We start from the raw sequence: 14876 nt of genomic DNA, 5'->3' as shown, positions 1-14876 counted from the left end.
AGAGGGAGAGCAAGAGCAAGAGGGAGAGAGAGAGCAAGAGGGAGAGAGAGAGCAAGAGGGAGAGAGAGAGCAAGAGGGAGAGAGAGAGCAAGAGGGAGAGAGAGCGAGAGAGCAAGAGAGGGAGACAGAGAGCAAGAGAGAGAGAGAGAGAGAGAGAGAGAGCGCGCGCAAGAGAGAGAGGGAGAGAGAGAGGGAGAGAGAGAGAGGGAGAGTGGCTGAGCACAGCATTTGAATAAGCATCTCTACACATAGTGGGTGAAATGTTCCCACCATTACTCACACACACACACACACACACACTCTCTCTCTCTCTCTCTCTCTCTCACCCACTTGTGTCCGTCTGCTCCGTGTTTTACAGCGCAGTGAGTCGCCGCCCCAGTTCTGCTTCATCAGCAAAATGTTTCTGCACTCAGATGTGTAAAAAACAGTCGCTTTTATTTGATAGAAAAAACCCAAGATAAATATGTTTAACATCTAAACTAAACACGGTGGGAATAAATCTCACTTCACTGTGTGTGTTTATAGACTACAGAGGACCAGAGGGCCCCACGAGGATCGTACCATTTCAGCGTCTTGGGGGCATTTGAGTGGCTCCTACAAAGAAATAATTATTGTTGTTGTTTGAACAACAAAAAAAGAATAAAAGAGCCAATGGAAGGCCCTCACAAGGACAGAGTGTGTGCGTGTGTGAGTGTGTGTGTGCCCACATCTGGAAGTCTTCAAGTAGTTAAAAGTTGTTGAATACTACTCAGAAACATTTGGTGGGTGTGTCTTCCAGCTCAAGACACACCGACCAATTTCAGGAAGGCACACCCTGCTCTAAAATATTCAGCACTAGCCAGGCATATAAACAAACAGATTAAAACTTTTATTTACCATATTTTCCAGATTATACAGTAATCTCTCTGGACAGTCAGAAATCTCTCTTTTATTTTAGGCTTTATGTGAACTAACTGCCCAGGGCTGTAGACAGATCACGACCCTGAATGTGACTGGTTCTCTCTGCTGGGAAGGACAGAGAGGATGGAGAGAGGATTCTGGAACAACACTGACAGGCCTGACTGAACGAACAGAGAGATTTTGGAGGAACACAGTGATGAGGATGTTCACTAGGCGTGGATTTCTGATCACAGACCAGCGGCCGAGAGCAGAGCAGACGGAGGGGGAGAATTATTTAGGAAGCTCTTCGATGATCATCCTGGAGACGGAGTTCCAGCCGGTGGAGGCGTCTCCGCGCGGGTAATCAGCACAGGTCCCGACCCAAATCCCCACGTCCACTAGACCAGCGCTGAGGCCTTCACATAGACCCTCCACTGTACAACACACACACACACACACACACACACACACACACCAGCACAGATTTCAACTTCAGTACGGTTTAATAAACCATTTAACAGAGACAAATCCCCCAGGAGTGAAAATACAGTGTCTACATAGTGTGTCTAAGAGGTGTGTGTGTGTGTGTGTGTGTGTACAGTGTGTATAAAAGGTCTGTGTATACAGTGTGTGTTTATACAGTGTGTGTGTATAAAGTGTGTGTGTACAAAAGGTCTGTGTTTGTGTATACAGTGTGTGTGTATAAAATGTGTGTGTGTGTGTGTGTGTGTGTGTGTGTGTGTATAAAAGGTGTGTGTGTATAGTGTGTTTATACAGTGTGTGTGTGTGTGTGTGTGTGTGGGTACAGTGTGTATAAAAGGTGTGTGTATAGTGTGTGTTATACAGTGTGTGTGTAGTGTGTATAAAAGGTGTGTTATACAGTGTGTTTGTAGTGTGTGTGTATATAGTGTGTGTGTACAGTGTGTTTATACAGTGTGTATAAAAGGTGTGTGTAGTGTGTGTTATTGTGTGTGTGTGTGTGTGTGTGTGTGTGTGTGTGTGTGTGTGTGTGTGTGTGTGCAGTGTATAAAAGGTGTGTGTGTTATACAGTGTAGTGTGTATAAAAGGTGTGTGTGTACAGTGTGTATAAAAGGTGTGTTTATACAGTGTGTGTGTAGTGTGTATAAAAGGTGTGTGTGTACAGTGTGTATAAAAGGTGTGTTTATACAGTGTGTGTGTAGTGTGTATAAAAGGTGTGTGTGTTATACAGTGTAGTGTGTGTGTAGTGTGTATAAAAGGTGTGTGTATACAGTGTGTATAAAAGGTGTGTGTGTTTATACAGTGTGTGTGTAGTGTGTGTGTGTGTAGTGTGTATAAAAGGTGTGTGTGTTTATACAGTGTGTGTGTAGTGTGTGTGTGTAGTGTGTATAAAAGGTGTGTGTGTTTATACAGTGTGTGTGTAGTGTGTGTGTGTAGTGTGTATAAAAGGTGTGTGTGTTTATACAGTGTGTGTGTAGTGTGTGTGTGTAGTGTGTATAAAAGGTGTGTGTATACAGTGTGTATAAAAGGTGTGTTTATACAGTGTGTGTGTAGTGTGTATAAAAAGGTGTGTGTTATACAGTGTAGTGTGTGTGTAGTGTGTATAAAAAGGTGTGCGTGTATACAGTGTGTATAAAAGGTGTGTGTGTTTATACAATGTGTGTGTAGTGTGTGTGTGTGTGTGCAGTGTATATAAAATGTGTGTGTATGATCTAAAGGATGTTTCTACATTCTTGATGTAATGTAGTCACCAACACTAAAGCTGTGCGTGATTGTTTTTTGTTCTCCATCCCACTCTCACCTGCTCCTGCACTTATTAGTTTTGTTTGAATCCGTCTGTACAGTTTTCTAACGAGCCTGCGTCCCGTTTCCCCAACGATAAAGCGACTGACCCACAGCTCCTCTGTGCAGAATAACGCAGAGTGAAGCTGAATTACTGAAGGCAGTAAACGTCTCGTGTCTCCGCAACATCCGTCTCCTCAACAGTTCGACAATAAACGCTTGTTTCTAACCGTCTGTCTGTGGCTCTGTACTTCACATCCAGTCACACTCACATCTGGAGGAAGAAACTCTCAGTCCATGGGCTTGTGGGTGGTGCAACAGAAACTCATTCCGCCCATCACCTGCAGACTGAGAGTTTGAATCCTGAAGATGTCACAGCCAAGAGCAGAGAGAGCACGACTGAGCCATGAGCCATGCTCTGTGGGTGGGAGGAGCTTACACCATCTTACAGATCAATCACAGCAACACTCACCAATCACAGGCGTCTGTGAGCTCGTGGATGTAGAAGAGGGCAGACTGTGCTGGACTCTGTGCAGTGACGCAAAAAGAGCCATCAGAGGAAGCGTGTGTTCGCTAAATGTCCCATGATGGGGAGAACCGGTGGTGGTGGTGGGACAGGAATTCGCCGAGGAACCGATGTAGAAGGATAACTTTATAAACCCGGGTCATTCATTGGACACAGAGTTCGTGTTTATTATTGAAACAGTGTTCGGTTTAAGAACAACGCCACACCCCGATGCCATGCCCCAACATCACACGCCACACCCCGACATCACACGCCACGCCCTGACCCGACATCACACGCCACGCCCTGACCCGACATCACACGCCACGCCCTGACCCGACATCACACGCCACGCCCTGACCTGACATCACACGCCACGCCCTGACCTGACATCACACGCCCCGACCAGACATCACACGCCACGCCCTGACCCAACATCACACGCCACGCCCTGACCCGACATCACACGCCACGCCCTGACCCGACATCACACGCCACGCCCTGACCCGACATCACACGCCACGCCCTGACCCGACATCACACGCCACGCCCTGACCTGACATCACACGCCATGCCCTGACCTGACATCACACGCCATGCCCTGACCTGACATCACACGCCACGCCCTGACCCGACATCACACGCCACGCCCTGACATCACACGCCACGCCCTGACCTGACATCACACGCCACGCCCTGACCCGACATCACACGCCACGCCCTGACCCGACATCACACACCCTGACCCGACATCACACGCCCCGACCCGACATCACATGCCCCGACCCGACATCACATGCCACGCCCTGACCTGACATCACACGCCCCAACCCGACATCACATGCCACGCCCCGACCCGACATCACATGCCCCGACAGCTCAATAAAACCCGTGTTCCTTTTCAGTAAAGACTGAGTGAATAAGCCGTTACCTGTGGACGTGCGGTGCATGTTGATGGTGGAGTTGAGCTCTGGACTGCCCTGGTCCAGGTAGATAATGGACTCGATGGGTAACGGTCCGGTGCACTCGGCGCCGTTAAAGGTGAAGTACCAGCGGCCACAGCAGGCCGTCTTACACTTGAGCCGGAGCGAACCGCTGAAGAGCACTCGCAGGGCACTGTCCGAACGCAGCTTAGTGAATGTGCAGTCCTGCAGAGACGGAACACACACACACACACACACACACACACACACACACACAGAGCTATATTTCTTTACTAATATTAGTCCTGAATAGTGCGCTCTGTTTGGCTGAGAGCTTTTACATGAACAAAGACCATTTTTAGAAAAGAAAAGATCAAAGAAAGTTTATAATCTCCATTAACCAAGACTAGTTTGTAAAGGAAAGAAAGGAAAAGTGAGAAAAAAAGGAAAGAAAAGAAAAAATAATGAAAACTTAGCAAAAAACTAAATATTTTAAAACTAAATTAATAAAAAAGAGAAGGAACAGAAAAGGATGGAAAAAATTCAAAACCTGTTCTTATTGTTGGATTTATCTAAAAGTTCTGTGATAACATCAGTGACCGAATGAAAGTTGTTTCTGTTATGACGAGCTCGAAGCGAACAGTTCGAGTGAAAATGCAGGAAGCAGTGAATGAAATCATTACAGCGATCTTGCCGAGGTCGATGCCGTAGTTCAGCGCGCTCCACGCACACTGCTTGTAGTTCGGAATCCACGGTTCCTCGAGTCTCTCCGTCACACACTCGCCCTTCTCCCCCTTCACCCCGTCACGGCCGGGGATTCCTGGGGTGCCAGGAATACCATTCACTCCCGGATTACCATCACGGCCCTGCACTCCAGGAGGACCCTGAGCACACACGCTGTACTGCAGGAGGAGGGACGAGAACAAGGACAAGAATTAAAGAACTGAGAGTGACGAGTGTGTGAAGGAAAGAAGTGCGTGAAGACAACATAAAATTAAATCAGGAAAATATGTGGAAAGAGCAGAAAAAGTAAAAATATATAAGTGACCAATATAAAGTTTAAGGAGACGAGCAAAAATATTACTGTTACTGAATTCACAGAAGGAAAAGGAAAAGTACTGAGTTATGAAAAAAATACTGATTATAATTTAAGATATTTAAAATGATTTAATCACTGAATTATAAAATTGTGTCACAATCAAATAAATAATGGGAATAATTGTTAAAATGTGGGGAACGCACATTATTATAATTATTATAGAGGGTGAGAGAGACAGACAGACGACACAGAGAGAGAGAGAGAGAGGAGACAGACAGACGACAGAGAGACAGATAGACAGATGACACACACACACCAGGTTCCAGACAAAACAACAAAAGTAATAATAATTTTTTTAATCTCATCTCATTATCTGTAGCCGCTTTATCCTGTTCTACAGGGTCGCAGGCGAGCTGGAGCCTATCCCAGCTGACTACGGGTGAAAGGCGGGGTACACCCTGGACAAGTCGCCAGGTCATCACAGGGCTGCACATAGACACAGACAACCATTCACACTCACATTCACACCTACGCTCAATTTAGAGTCACCAGTTAACCTAACCTGCATGTCTTTGGACTGTGGGGGAAACCGGAGCACCCGGAGGAAACCCACGCAGACACGGGGAGAACATGCAAACTCCACACAGAAAGGCCCTCGCTGGCCCCGGGGCTCGAACCCGGACCTTCTTGCTGTGAGGCGACAGCGCTAACCACTACACCACCGTGCCGCCAAGGAAAAAAATAATAAATAAATTCATAACTGTACAATGAAGATGTGTCAGTAAAAATAGTGTAAATAAAAAAAATCATAAACATAATTTAATAACAATAAATAAATGAAAATATGCATCAGACCATGAAAGTGTAAAAATTTAGAAAATAAAAAATGTGAATTCATGAAAAGAAAAAAGAGAATGTAAAAATAAAACCTTATGATTCCCTTAGAGTTAAAGAAATTAATAATAATCATCATCACAAAAAAGAAAGCTATGTTGATTTTAAAGTACTTATAAAGAAAAGGAGAGAGACAGACAGACAGACAGCGAGTGACAGACAGACAGACAGACAGACAGAGAGAGAGGATGAGAGAGACAGACAACAGAGAGAGAGAGAGAGAGACAAATGGATGACAGAGAGAGAGAGAGAGCGAATGTTCACAGTTCTAAACTGGTAGCTATAAGTTTCTGTTACTCGTCAGCTCCGTTATCGTTGCGGCTCGAGGACAAACTGAAGTAAACATAGACACCGAACACGTCTCACCTCAGAGACACACTGTGGGGGGTTTAGTCATGTGGGGGGGTTTAGTCGTGTAACCTGACGTGTAAATAAACTCCTGAACTGATGAAACTCCACAGAAAAAATTAAAAGATCAGAACCACAATCCACTCAACGGAACATCTTTCCTCTTCATGTCACGTTTACTCCACTGCACTGTATGATCTCGTTTCAGACATTCCTGTGGTGCGCACACACACACACACACACACACACACACACACACACCTCCTGTGGGATCTCAGTTAATGGAAACCAAACGGTTGGTGGTCAGAACGACACAAAAAACACATTATACCCCCTCTCTCTCTCTCTCTCTCACACACACACACTCCAGAGTGTGTTTGTACGTCTCCCAGGAGCTGAACAAGCAAATTCTTCAAAGCCCAAAAGAAAAAGTGCCAGGTTTGCTGATGGGAAATGACTGCCGACTGCCGGAACGAGCTGCACGCAGCGGGTAGTTCACTCTCAGTGCACTGTGGGTGCTAAAAATTCCCAGAGGTCAAAGGTCAAGCACGGACCTTATCCATGACCGGAGACTCAGTCATTACAGAGGAATATTTTAAATATTCTGCCTTCTGGGTTCAAACGGCAACTCGTCCTTCCTGCTCATGATGGGTTTCCTGGATTTAGATAAAAAGCTACAGCAATGCCGTGATGGTTGAATAAGTATTGGCACCCCAAAATCTGAGTCCAAAATGGCACCTTACTCTCTATTCTGTAAAAATATCAGCCTGCACTATGGGATTATGGGTACTCTGTATCCTCACGGGTCCATCATGAACAGTAATCCCAGGTAGCGGCCAAAATTCCCATTAAATGGTGATGGGAATAATGAAGCCCAGGGTATCTGGCTAACGTGTACTTCTTTATAAAACTTAATGTTCAGGGAAGCGTGTGTGTGTGTGTGTGTGTGTGTGCGCGCGCTGGAGGTTGAAAGGTCCGGAAGCTCCAATGCAAATCTCTCGTTCTTCACACAAGTCCCAATAAAAGACTTCCTGTTCTCTCCACAGCAGAGACGACTGAAAGCTCTGTGATGCTCTGGATCTGTTTAAAACCCCAAAAAAGTGTGTGATCACATCCCACTGAAGTGCTTATTAGAATTTTAGAAGATTAGGCCACGCCCATTAGGACACTGACACATTGTTTCATACAGTTCAGCTTTGTTGGATCTCACGTTATCATTTAAACAATTCAGAGGAAAAATCCAGCCTTGTATAAACTTCTTTCATGGAGGGTTCACGGCTCCCTGTGTTACCTACGACGCTGATAGCAGTGCAGTGAGATTTAGCCTTATGTACAGAGAGCAATGCGGCGGGGCTTTAGTTCAAATTCAGCCCAATTTTCATGAAGTGATGTGGCAAAATCTAGGATGTCCTATTAAGAAAAGTCAAGCATGTCAGAATATTTTGTATTGTCCTACAACGTGTTCCTTGATAGTCATGATTGGCATTCTTTGACCCTCCTCCTTGAATGATGATTGGTCGGGGTCAGACGTGTAGCGCTGCCAGTCGCCCAACCAAAACTCTGACATGGTGACCATTGTGAAAGACAGAAATATCCTGTAGACTGACCCCAAGGCTTTCGCTGGAATCCTGCCGTCAGTGTTGCTGTGTAGATCGCTCACCAAGTCGAGTCGATGTTGCGTTTCAGGGTTTGAGTCCAGCATTCGCTCCGACACCTCCATTACTTGTATGTTAATTTTTTTCATTAATGTGATGCTGAAGAGAAAAGAAGCTCTTCTTGTTGTTGTTTTTAAGAACTAACAGTAAAACCTGATTGTCTGAGATAGCCCGGGATGGTTTTTTTTTTGCTTATTAATTAATAGCAATAACAATGTCCCCCTGTGACATCAGCAAGACACACAACCACACTGACTCTGACTAGTGAGTCACTGACCCACTGACTCACTAACATACTAACCAGTCCTCGAAAAAAAATCTCCCAGTCTTACTTGCCCAATGGGCGAGCAGCTCCCAAAACACACTCGCCCGAAAACAATTCCACTTGCCCAGAGCTTTATTTTATTCTGGCGAGGACAGGATGCAGTTGATTTCTTTTTAATACATGAAGCAGCATCATTATCATAAATCCACAAAACCATAACACCAATATATGCAGACACATTCAGAAAGAAATTAGTTCTAGTAGCAGCGGAATACGGAGCCCCTAAAGGGACATGGAATAAAAAAAAATCAAAGTAAAAAAAAAAAACTATGTACTTTTGCGAGATCTCGCAAAACTTTTTGCGAGATCTCGCAAAAGTTAAGCTGACGTACTTCCGGGTCAGCCTGATTTATTAAGTACATAGTTTTTTTTTTTTACTTTGATTTTTTTTTTTTTATTCCATGTCCCTTTAGGGGCTCCGTAGGAATGAATAATTTAGGCCATCCTTAAAAAAAAATCTGTTTCCTGTCCACCGGGTGAGCAAAAAAATTTTCAGTCGGGAGGGATTTTTTTTTTAAATATATATATGGATGTATAAGAAATCGCAATGCTGTGTTTGCTTTTTCTTTCAGTACTTTTTTTATTACAAAAGCAGACACATTTAATAAAATGACAGTTTAATCAACTGAAACTTGTACAAAAACTTTAAGTTAGCATTTTAAATGCTGACTGCAACATTTGCAAAACTTTTACAAAGGTACTTAAAATGTCCGACACACGGACTTTTTGTAGTTCTAAATCGAGCGTTAGGCCTAGTTCGGATGAAATTACACTATTAAAATGATCACTGAATGATTTGTTTTTCTGAATCTTTACTATTTTGTTGTTCGCTAGAATACCATTTTGCGATTTCACACTTAAGCAAATGTTTGAAAACTCCGGATCTCCTTCCTTCATGGTGGCTGCCGTTTTTTTGTGCCGCACGGCGCATGCGCAGAGCTGATTCAGTTCAGAGTGCGCGTGCACTCGGCGGAGGCAGTAGTGTGTCGGAGGGAACAGAAGCAGAGATGACGCTTATTTTGTCTCCGGTAAACCAGTCTTCTCTCGTTCAATTACGTGCTGGCATCAAAAGACACCGTTGGTTGTAAATGAACCCAAACTGAGTGGTTGGAGTGTATTTTCATACACAAATGGAGAAATGTTCGCTGAGTGTTTAATTGTGTAGCCCCACTGCAGACTGTTGTCGTTGTTAATTCATAGCATGCTCAGCTGCGTGAATGTGCCATGCACCGAAAATAAGAGATTTACAAGCCAGGAACGCCTCATGATGCAATACGCAAGAAAAGAAAGAAGATTTACTGCCATTTTACTTTGTATTTGAGTAAAGTGAATAAATAAATGGTCTGTGGAAAATACATTTAATCCTGGGAACTGCATGCACAGGAGTTTTTGTGTTTACCCCCCCGGCTGGCTACTTATTTGTCATGGCTGGCTAGTATGAGCCTTAGTGGAAAGCCCTGGGAATGCGGAAATGTCAAGTTCGATTTTAGATTTACGAACCCGAAAAAAATGTTGAAAAACTGGCGTTAAAAAAAAAAATTCAACCGCACAAACGGCACTCACCCGGCCGGTGGACTGGAAACAGAACATTTTTTAATAATGGCCTTAGGGTGTATTAAGCTGTGGAGAGTTTTGAATGAGTATAATAATAATAATAATAATAATAATAATAATAATAATAATAATGCTGGAGCTTTGTTTCTGTTCTCAAAGGAACACAGTCCTGTGCAAAATGTCACTGTGTAAGCAGAGTGTAGAAATGAACCTACAGTCTGAGAGAGTTCTGCACAAACACAGTGAACTTTACAAAAGCTGAACGCACGTGAAACGGAAATCAATTGATTAAGGCAGGAAAAACTATTTTGGATAAAATTGTTATTGTCTCTTACACACTGATCAACCTGCGTGACTCAACTGTGCCGTTGCATCGAGAATAAATGAAGAGGGAACTGAACATTAACCATTTATTGAAATTATTATTACAAGAATGATTATAGTTACTGTATAACTACAGCTACAGCTGGAATGTGCCGATTCTGTTCGGGTTTGTAATTATTGTAGCGACCACTATTAGATAAAATTAAAATAAAATCTTACAATATTGTTTGAAAGTCTAGAGCAAAGATATTTTGTTATTTTACAATTAATAACACCTCAGATATTGTTTTAATAATAATAATAATAATAATAATAATAATAATCACCATTACTGTATAAATGATGTAGTTACAGAGCTATCTGCACTCTATGTCGTTGGGGTTATGGAGAGATGAGACATGGAGGGGAGCTAGAGATGTCCCGATCCAGGTTTTTGCACTTCCGATCCGATACCGATATTTTTTTTCACTTCCGATCCGATACCGATACTGGCCGATACGATACCGGCCTATCCGAGCATGTATTAAAGTTCAAAGTTATTTACCTTCCTTACCTAGTTGTCAGACTCATGTTGAAAAGGGTTTTAGTACTCTTGAGAACAGCTAGCCAGCTGAATTAGGTGAGTTTGAATAATACACAATGGTTGATAACAAGAAACTGACCTGTTTATTCAGGGATAAACACAAAATAGACAGCATTATAAATAAAAAAACAGAAATGGCATCAGTGGTCAGTAAAAAGTGCAAATAAGACTGTAAACTGTATCAAAAAAGCAAAGCACATAAACAACCTTATCTGTATCTATAATATAGTCTATTAACTCAGCATCAGTACTCTTCTCTTGAACAAGTGTAAACCAAGGCTTTAAAAATCAGTGCAAATAATACTGTAAACTATTTAAAAACAAAAATGCCTTCTACTCCCCAATCTGCTAGTGTTAGTTGTGTAGGACCTTTCTTTTTGTCTGCAGTTTTTTTAAGATACTCTTCGTGTTCTTTATGGTGGTATTTTGCTAAATGCTTTATTAAGTTGGTTGTATTAAAACTTCTTACAGCTTTACCACCACGCCTGACTTTATTGTGGCATATGTTGCACTCCACCTCTTCGTCTTTGTCGTCCTTTAGGGTAAAATGATCCCACACAGCTGACATCTTTACCGTGAAACTACTGCTAAATTTACATCGCCGTGATAATGTAGAAGATGCCACTGAGGTAAATTGTAAGACGCTAATGCTGGTGCTGAAGGTGTGCTGGAAAATGCGGACCGGATTTTGGGGAAACCAGAGCAAAAAACTGGAATGGATTATCTAAATCGGTGCGCTGGAAAACCCGGAGCGGAGTTTTTTTTAAAATGGATAGGGAGTCTGGATCGGAATTTTTCCGCGCCTGCCGATCCGATCCCGATGCGCATTTTTTGCTGATATCGGCGGCCGATCCGATCCTAATATCGGATCGGGACAACCCTGAGGGGAGCAGGATTCAGGTCGGAGCCCTTTGAGAGAAATGCTCTGGCTTTCGCAACACTCTGTTCCCAAAAGCTGATGTCGGGAAAAAGTCTTTACACAAAGAAGGTTTTCTTGCTTTTGTGGGTTTTATTTTATTTTATTTTTTTTAACTGTTCTTATGTGTCGGGACTTTTCGGGAAAAAGAATGTATATTCCAACATGTAGCTAATGCTAACGGTAGGCCACAAATCTGCACCATCACTCCAGTCATTTCGAGGAATTTTCTATGGATCATAACTGCTAATAAACTCATTTTGTGTATATCTATCCTTCACTTCTTTCTGACTAAGATTGTCCACATAATCCGGTATTAGAACTTTTTTTAGCTGATATATCACGACGGCGGCACGGTGGTGTAGTGGTTAGCGCTGTCGCCTCACAGCAAGAAGGTCCAGGTTCGGGCCCCGTGGCCGGCGAGGGCCTTTCTGTGTGGAGTTTGCATGTTCTCCCCGTGTCCGTGTGGGTTTCCTCCGGGTGCTCCGGTTTCCCCCACAGTCCAAAGACATGCAGGTTAGGTTAACTGGTGACTCTAAATTGAGCGTAGGTGTGAATGTGAGTGTGAATGGTTGTCTGTGTCTATGTGTCAGCCCTGTGATGACCTGGCGACTTGTCCAGGGTGTACCCCGCCTTTCGCCCGTAGTCAGCTGGGATAGGCTCCAGCTTGCCTGCGGCCCTGTAGAACAGGATAAAGCGGCTAGAGATAATGAGATGAGATATATCACGACTGGAGTTAATAATAAACAATATCACTCAATAATGTTCCAAGTTTGACACCTGCCCACTTCAACCGCACTGTTGGCACACAATGTCCTTGACCCTCGTCACCCTTAGCCAATCGGTATAATTACGTCATTATGTGGACCGCTCTGAGCCAAGCTTTTCCAGTACAGTCGAACACATGCATGCTTTGATGAATTATAACCAAAAACAAGGACATTTGAATGATTTCCTCAAAATAGTTTTTGTACTTGTATATATTGTCGTGTTAATGAATAAAACTTTTTAACGCATTTCCCATGAAATGAGACGAGCTACTTTAGACTGATTCCCTGCTCTCTAGCGCCTGTGTGCCTGTTGTTTAAGTTGCCAGCACTAACTTAATTACCATTAAAGTTTTACTCATCCTTGCACAGAATTTAGTCGTCTCGGACGATCGGACATGAGGTTTTTTGAGCACTGCTAACCCACTGACTCACTTACTAACCCAGTGACTCACTAATCCACTGACCTATTGACTCACTAAGTCACTAACCCATTGACTCACTAAACCATTGACTCAATAAGTCACTAAACCAGCCCTGTTCACACGGCACATATTTGCATCGATGCTGCACCGATGTATTTTGTTGCGATATATCTTACACCGGTGTAAATTTTGTGGAGCGTTCACACGTCACAACCCTGCTTACTAGAGAGAAGCGTGTTAGCACCGGTGCAGCCCCACTTGCGGTCACACGGCAGTTTCTGCGACCGTGTTATAGTAGCAAAAACTTTATTACTATCATTTCCTTTGATAGTAATAAAGTTTTTATATCATTTCCTTTTATTATTATCATCATTTCCTATCATTATTACTATCATTTCCGATAGTAATAATGCGGAAATGAAATATGCGCATGCGTGAAAATGTACTTCCTTTTCCCGGTTGTCATGGCATCATCAAGCGCCGGGAAAACAACGTGGATGAAGACACCAGTGTTGCCAGATATTGCTGACTTTTTCCATCCCAAAATATGTTCAAATCCACCAAAATGCACTTAAAACTGACAATCTGGCAACACTGGAAGACACGCAGTTCTGTTGTTGTTGATATTCGCCATTTTGGAAGCGCAAAATACCAGGATGCAAATTATGCAATGCCCGTATGTAATCAACTCTCCTGACGCGTAGCGAGTCTACCCCTGTAGCGTTCAGACGTCCCATTTTATATCGGTGCTGCCCCGCAAACTAGCATTTACTCCGGAGTAAATTTCTTAAACCACCTCCCGAGCAGGGTTAGATTTGCACCGGTTTAAGCAGCTTTCAGGGGCTACACCGGTATAACTTTGTACCGTGTGAACGCTCTACCGGGGCAGCCCCGGTGCTACACCGGAGTAAAAGTTGCCGTGTGAACACCCCTTAAGTCACTAACCCACTGAATCACTAACCCACTAACCCATTGACTCACTAAGTCACTAACCCACTGACTCACTAACCCATTGACTCACTAAGTCACTAACCCACTGACTCACTAACCCATTGACTCACTAAGTCACTAACCCACTGACTCACTAACCCCTGCAAAGGGCGAGCAGGCGGTGTTTCCGGGTGGAGTTTGGCTTTAATCCCCCCAACCCAATTATAAAGGTATTTAAATTATTTCTGCATGAAAAACAGAAGAACATTAAAGGAAAGGTTCTGATTCTGTATAAAACACTGAAACAGCCCTTCGCCTGTGTGTGAAAGTAACTGCACGGACTGGAGTTCTGTCCCCAGTGAATGCTGAACCGGTTTCCGGTTGTTGTTGTTTTCCCTCACCTTGTCCACGAATTCGGTGTCCTTCAGCCCCGCAGTCCTCCGGTCTTTCGCTTTCTGTGTCACACACAGCGGGAACAGCAGCCACAAGCAGAGGACAAGCGGAGACACAGCGCCCATCTTCAGCCGCGCGCGCACACTGAGAGAGAGAGAGACACACACAGAGAGACGGAGACAGGGCTCGTGCCTTGTGCGCGCTCTCGATTCAAAGGGCGAGCGGGGGGGCGCGCTCACGCGTGGCGTCTCAGGCTGGGGGAGAAAAGAGGAGGCGCGCGTGCGAGGACCGGCACGGTTTCCTTTCTTCTCTCAGTTTCTCTCTCTCTCAGTTTCTCTTCTCTCATTTTCTCCTCTCTGTTTCTCTCAGTTTCTCTTCTCTCAGTTTCTCCTCTCTCAGTTTCTCTCAGTTTCTCCTCTCTCAGTTTCTCCTCTCTCAGTTTCTCTTCTCTCAGTTTCTCTCTCTCTCTCAGTTTCTTCTCTGAGTTTCTCCTCTCTCAGTTTCTCTTCTCTCAGTTTCTCTCTCTCTCAGTTTCTTCTCTCTGTTTCTCTCAGTTTCTCCTCTCTCAGTTTCTCCTCTCTCAGTTTCTCTTCTCTCAGTTTCTCCTCTCTCAGTTTCTCTGTTTCTCTTCTCTCAGTTTCTCCTCTCTCAGTTT

The 14876-nt window shown here is 43.8% G+C and overlaps 1 protein-coding gene across 1 annotated transcript; it reads right to left on the bottom strand.

Annotated features, from left to right (window-relative positions):
• Positions 1–847: 847 nt before the first annotated feature.
• Positions 848–14422, bottom strand: cthrc1a (collagen triple helix repeat containing 1a). The gene is made up of 4 exons (XM_060941957.1): positions 14230–14422; positions 4752–4970; positions 4077–4293; positions 848–1313 (listed from the first exon to the last, which is right to left on the bottom strand). Exons 1-4 carry the CDS (start codon positions 14344–14346, stop codon positions 1171–1173), a joined length of 696 nt encoding a protein of 231 aa, XP_060797940.1. The 5' UTR covers positions 14347–14422; the 3' UTR covers positions 848–1170.
• Between the last annotated feature and the right edge of the window lie 454 nt (positions 14423–14876).

Source organism: Neoarius graeffei, chromosome 16 (assembly GCF_027579695.1).
Source record: "Neoarius graeffei isolate fNeoGra1 chromosome 16, fNeoGra1.pri, whole genome shotgun sequence".
Taxonomy (NCBI): domain Eukaryota; kingdom Metazoa; phylum Chordata; class Actinopteri; order Siluriformes; family Ariidae; genus Neoarius; species Neoarius graeffei.
Note: the sequence above shows the minus strand (reverse complement) of the source record. Positions and strands in the feature narration are given on the sequence as shown.

Excerpts from the sequence above, each read along its gene's own strand:
- cthrc1a (XM_060941957.1), bottom strand. The coding sequence starts at position 14,346 with ATGGGCGCTGTGTCTCCGCTTGTCCTCTGCTTGTGGCTGCTGTTCCCG. Across the intron at positions 4,971-14,229 it reads ACACCGAATTCGTGGACAAG|TACAGCGTGTGTGCTCAGGG; the intron begins GTGAGGGAAAAC and ends CTCCTCCTGCAG. Across the intron at positions 1,314-4,076 it reads CATGCACCGCACGTCCACAG|TGGAGGGTCTATGTGAAGGC; the intron begins GTAACGGCTTAT and ends TGTGTTGTACAG.